The sequence below is a fragment of the Balaenoptera musculus genome, chromosome 9 (assembly GCF_009873245.2).
Source record: "Balaenoptera musculus isolate JJ_BM4_2016_0621 chromosome 9, mBalMus1.pri.v3, whole genome shotgun sequence".
In the NCBI taxonomy this organism is placed as follows: Eukaryota; Metazoa; Chordata; class Mammalia; order Artiodactyla; family Balaenopteridae; genus Balaenoptera; species Balaenoptera musculus.
This window is the reverse complement of record NC_045793.1, coordinates 22,765,266-22,771,389: the sequence shown is the minus strand read 5'-3', so window position 1 is coordinate 22,771,389 and position 6,124 is coordinate 22,765,266. Positions and strand designations below refer to the sequence as shown.

At 38.6% G+C, this 6,124-nt stretch overlaps 1 protein-coding gene across 2 annotated transcripts in view; it reads right to left on the bottom strand.

The window, feature by feature from the left end:
• COPG2 (COPI coat complex subunit gamma 2) overlaps window positions 1-6,124 on the bottom strand; it is a 137,724-nt gene that overhangs the window by 41,351 nt on the left and 90,249 nt on the right. For both annotated transcript variants that reach the window (XM_036864135.1, XM_036864134.1), the window contains 6 exons: window positions 4,532-4,607; window positions 3,581-3,684; window positions 2,969-3,094; window positions 2,135-2,197; window positions 1,468-1,607; window positions 732-903 (listed from right to left, as the gene is read on the bottom strand). In XM_036864135.1, the coding sequence (XP_036720030.1) occupies window positions 732-903; window positions 1,468-1,607; window positions 2,135-2,197; window positions 2,969-3,094; window positions 3,581-3,684; window positions 4,532-4,607 (681 nt within the window). The remainder of the gene's footprint in view (window positions 1-731; window positions 904-1,467; window positions 1,608-2,134; window positions 2,198-2,968; window positions 3,095-3,580; window positions 3,685-4,531; window positions 4,608-6,124) is intronic.

The window sequence follows — 6,124 nt, the reverse complement described above, 5'->3', positions numbered from 1 at the left end:
TGGGTAGCAGTTGTGAAAACTCTGCAGTGAATATGGGAAGAAAAGAACTCAGGTGGGAAAATGGGGAAAAGAAATCAAGTACAACAAATACTTGACATTCATAGGTTAGAAGATCTCAAACCCCCAATTTGTAAATACCACTGGCGCTAGCAATTGGCTCTCCTTCACAGGCCTCCCCCACTCCACCCCACCCCCAAGACTGCATACAGGTCAAGCAGATTACAAGCCCTTCTCAAATGTGGATACACAGATGTTGGCTAAGCCACTCATTAGGCTGAGACATACTCTTAGACACTTGCCTTATGTTACAGGACCCTTAAAAACAATATATTTTATGATGCCACAGAGCTACTAAATAAAAAGTCCTTAGGATGCCCTGGAAAGAAACATCAGGGAGAAGTAGGCCATGATCCTTCATAGGAGACATCAGGTATATGAACCCTCACTAGTGGTGACACTGTTCCAACAGAAAGTCTGAGTTCCTTTTTGGGCTACCACTGTATACATCCAGTTTCTGTTTTACAATTAAATGTCCAGCATATTTTACTCAGAAACTTGGTTATAAAATTAATATTTCTGTAAGCAGTAACTCATTTTATAAATATAAATATACCACCATTTAATTCCAGAAAAGAAACAAATTCTTGAACCCCAAACATCTGTCCAGACATTTAAGAGCTCAAGTGGTAATGCACTCTTAATCATATCTCTTCCATTCTGTGTGTTAGTACCTGCTGTAGAGTCATCATCAGGTAAACGAACAAGAGTGTAGCATATTCCTGGTTGATTATAAGGTAGGCTGGGGACTGGGATACAACACAGCACTTCATAGGAATCTGATGGTTCCACCTGCACTGTCACTTTCTCCAGTAGCTGGTCATTGAGAGTATTGGTACAGTCAAACTGAAAAGTCAGCAAATAGGAAAGTCATGAAGCAGAAAAACTGTTTTCAAGCAAGTTGTTCCTTCCCACCCGTAACCCACGACTGAGTTCTGGAATCCTCTATACTTTCTAAACACCACGCATGTCTCCCCCTAAGATTTTTCCTGAGGCAATGAGGATAACCTTATTCTTGAGGTCTTTTTTGTTTATGTTAACCAGTTTTTTCCTCCTTCCTGAGATTGAGTTCTACCAAACAAGATGGTAGAAGTCTGATAGCTGTCTGAGAACCAAACTGAAATCCAAGTTCTTGGAACAACACACCTATTTTACCCTGATATTAAATGATGATTATTTTTTCCACAGGTTATACTTTATGCTGTCCAACTTCTCCAGACATTTCAGTTTTATGTCTTTTTAAATTTAAATCATCAAAAGCTACCCATCACATCTCTACAGCTATGGAGCTAGGAAAGAAAACCAGATATGCTGCTAAATTTGCTTCTCTATAAAAGGAACGAGAATCATAAACTAAAAGGGGATTAATACTAAACCCCTTACTGGAGCCAGTTCTGGCGCTTATCTCACCTGGAACACAATATGATTGGTAAACATGTGCTTGATACAACGAACAAAATATTCTGTCTCTGCTTCTGTAAGCTGAACAGGCTCAGAAGACTTGAACAAGGGTCCTAGATTCATAAACTCAGGAATGACAGCCAGTTGTTCTATCAAGAAAAAAGGAAAGAAAAGGAGGAGGAAAGTAAGAAGACAGGGAAAACATTACTCTGGGTGTCTAAAATGTTTTAAGCTTCCATAGTCTTACTTATAGTTGAACACTCAACTAGTGTGTCCCCAAGCTTTAGTGAAATAATCTTTTAAGTAAGAGTTTATACACTCAATTTCTAAAAGCAACAAACAGACAAACAAACTTAATTCCTAATTTCATAGAATTTGAGTTCCCTGATACAGAGTAAGAATAACATTCTCCGTAAGCTGGCAACTGGAAATTGGAAAGTCCCACAGACTCCAGGTAGCGCCTGCAACTGTAAGCTAGGACAATCAATATTCGGCCATACAACTAACTCCCGTACTGAGGATTAATCAAATTGAACAAAAGTAGTGGCCTTCATTGTACTTACAATGCCTCGGGTGCTAGGCTACTGCTTCTACACATCAAATCATCATACCTTGGAAAATGTCTTACAATGCCTCGGGTGCTAGGCTACTGCTTCTACACATCAAATCATCATACCTTGGAAAATGTCTTGCCTGGAAGGAGCCAACTTCTCGGGCTTAGTAGCCACCAGTGTGATTTCTACAAAGACAAGTATGAGCAATCAAGTGAGCTTCCCTCCTACTATCAAGCCAAACATGCAGACAGGAGATGAGGACAGAAACGTCAAGCAGATAAACATAAGGAGCTATTGCTGAATCATACCAGTAGGTTCTCTGTCACCTTTTTTGGAGGGACACTCAAAATGTATTCAGTGAACATATTTTATGAAATAATAAAGTAAGTCCTAAAAATACAGAATTTGCTTTAATGGACCAGAATGTTTTGTTTAATTACTCTTAAAAGGAGGAACAGTTTATAAAACAAATCTCGTGATTCAAATAGGAAAAACTACTTATATAGTACCAACAAAAAAACCTGAAAATGCTGAAAGCATAAGCTCTTTCATTTTCAGTTCTAACCACTACACACTTTGTTCCTTTATTTTTTTAAGCCTCCAACAGAAAAATTAATTAACTAAGAAGTTAACTAACATCAGAAAATAAAAATAAGAGGTGACAGCACAATTACTGCTCTGAAGCACACGGTGACAACTAACTTCAAATGCTGTAACACTTAGCATTAAAAAAAAAACAAAAAACTTTCAATCTGAGTCACATTTCATATTCTTGCTTTCATGAGAAAACAAGGAAAAAAATTTTAAAACCCTAATTTAAAAAGTATCATCCATCTTAGCTCTATAAGATTAGAAGCAGTGACCATTAAAAGAAACATTAAAGAAAATATGCTAACAGTATATCTTATTGGTGTAAAACTACTTATACATAGAAAAACTAACAGTGTTCCCCTTACCTGCTTTCTGTTCAAAGACAGCAGCCATAGCAAGAGGAATAGATTTCATATCAAAGGGCTTTTCTGAAGGCTCCAGTGTGTACTGGTGTAAGGCTTTCTCCATCCCTGGTACAGAGACTGTCAGACCTATGAAACAGAACTCTCAGCACTATAACTTCTTGCCCATCCTAGGACCCAGACAGGCCCAGATTTGTAATATTTATCTAAGCTTTCTAAAGAAAACTATAACCACAGATTTTATAACCTAAATAATAAAAAATAAAGGCTCTTATAATTTCATCCAAGGAAGCATAGGAGCAGAGCATGGGAATTTTCAACAAAACAGAAGTATCTTCCAGAAAACAAAGCAACGGAGACACGTGGAAACGATGATGCATAAGGGAAAAAAGGTAAACCCATCCAAGAGGGAGCTCAAGGAGGACCAGGAAAAAGCAATATTCTTTGGGCTTTTACATACTTTAGGTCTCCCTAGAAATGGAAGTGCATTCAAAGACAGAAACCAAGCATTTTGCCTAGTGAAGCCAGCTCATATGCAAATCATCATGGATATGCTTCTCAGACACCATTTGTGGAACAAAAGTGTACTTGTCTCCATTCTTGGCTCTCACTGACCATTGAAGATATATGTAGCATTCAGCGCCATCTGCCTCTGCTGCAGCACATTCAGATAGAAGGTAGCTCTATCCCGTACCTCATCATCAGTATCCATCATACACCTGTCCAGGGATACAGAAGATGCATGTCACAGCACGGTAACGACTTCCAGCAGCTTTACCACTATACCTAAAGGACACAATCCAGGCCATCTGATACTGCCTTTATAAAAGAGCTCAACAACAGCCAACAGTGGATCCTAAAATCTCCACAAATATTGGGTACTGTTCTGAATTGGTAAAGAAATGGTGTCATTATGAATCAGAAGCACTACATAAGTAGGCATTAAAATAATTAGGAAGGACACAATAACATAAGAGAGCAGTTTGGAGTCTATTCTTGGATCTGCAACCACATGACCCTGGTAAAGATTTAGACTTCTAATATAATTTAAAAATGGTAATATTATGCTTTCCAAGGATACTAAAAAGCATTCCGAATCCAGGCATTGATATCACTCAAATGGCAATCTATTTGATTTAAACCAGCCAGCCTTTGGCTTGTAATTTTTCTGCTTCAATTACAAGATGTAATCACAGAGTGTTTGCTAAAGCAAGTCTTTTCCTCATCAAACAGGGAATCAAGGAGACCATGAAAAGCTGGTATTTTCAACTCTACATAGTGAATCTCTTTGAAGTTGGCCCCTGTTATACAAATTGAGGCACATGTATTTAAGTCACTTTCTCAAAATCATGCAAGAGAAATTAGAAGTCAAGTTTTACATGTACTTAGCACATGCAAAATTACCAGAAGAATAAGAAAAATGCCATTTGCCCTGACTCCATCAGCTCTACTCTTAGGTCCTGCAATGCATTTTGATATGGTACAATGAGGAATTCTCTATTCAGCCACATGGCATTCTTATTAAAAAAAAAAAAAAAGAAAAGAAAAAGACATTCTTTTAATTACCTTTGTAAGAGTACTAGGATACTTGGGAGAAGATTCTCATTCTGAGCCCCAAATTTAGCCAAAGCACTCACAGCAGCTGTAATGGAGCATAAAACGAAACAACATGAATATTGGCTTCTCAGAGTCAAGCAGTAATCATTAAAAAAAAAAAAAATTAGAGGAGTTTCCCCGTGTTCAGTTGGAATAAACTCTTATTGTTTTATTGTGAGTTTCTTGATCTTATTTCCTTGATCCATTTAAGCATAAATAGAAATCAGCAGGCCCAAGAGAGCTCTGAGTAAGAAAACCCGCCACGCATTGAGGAAAAAGGGTCATATGTATTCCTTATATGAGCTATCCTCCAGTCCAGCTCCTTAGATACCACACTGATTAATTAAGCTCTAATCTCAAACAACCAGCCCCACACATTAAAAAACAAAAACAAAAACCCAAAACTCTATTATTAAAATTCACTGTATCAACAAAGGTTTACTGCTTACTTAACCTTTGTCAGGAGTTGTGCTAGGTGCTGGAGGCAGAAAGACAAAAGACATCAAGGAGTTGTACTCCAGTGGGAAAGACAGGTAAGTAAAGAGGTAGTTACAACATAGCACAGAAAGTCCATGGTAGGACTATATCCAGGGTACTACGTGAGTAGAGAAAGGAACGTAAGTCAGAATTGGAGGAGGAGACAGACAAGGAGTTGACACTTATTACTTGAGCTAAAGTTTGAAGAACAAATAGAGTTAGCCAGAGGGAAAAGGCCGGAAAAGAGCATTCAAGGGAGAGAGAATAAAAAGTACCAAGGCCCTCAGGCCAGACAAGAAAGTGTGGCAAGATCCTGGGACTGGACACAGCTGAGCAAGGCTGAAGCACTAGACCTGCGCTGGAGAGCAGGAGGAGAAAAGTGAGAGACTAGAGACAAAACAAAAATCGGTTATGGTTTAACCTCAAGGCTATTATTAACGGGTGTTAAACACAGGATGAATCTGTGTATTTGTAGCAGAGTGTGCTACTCTAAATTTGTGAGCAGATTTTGTGTCCAGCGACCATTTTGGTAGCAGAGTGTGGAGAATATACTGGATATGGGCGAGACTACAAGCAGTCAGACTAGCTGGGCATCTGAAATGGATGGGAGCCTAATGCAGCCCTCAGGAAAGCTATGAAAAAAGACAATGAAGAAATGCATTTTGAGGAGACAGAATGGAAAGAACTTTGCCAAAGGATAGATGGGGATTATAAAACAATGGAGTAAGGTTCTAGCCTTGCAACTGAGTGGATGATATAGGTGAGGATTTCTGTTTGGGATAGTTTGAATTTCAAGCTGAATTTAAAGTGCCTTAGATAGCCAGACATACAAGTTCACGAAAGAGACATAACTGCAGTGCCACAGCATATCAGCATATCAGAGCTCTGGAAATGATCACCAGAATGAATGTGTATGTTGAGAAGACAAACCCCTAAGGAAAACTAACGTTTTAAGGAACGGAAGAGAAGCTCTATAAATAAGACTGAGGAGTGATGGAAAGATGCAGGCTATTGTGGAAACCAAGGGAAGAGAGTTTCATGAAGTGTTTAGGCAACAGTACATCAAATTGACTGAGGTGAACAAGG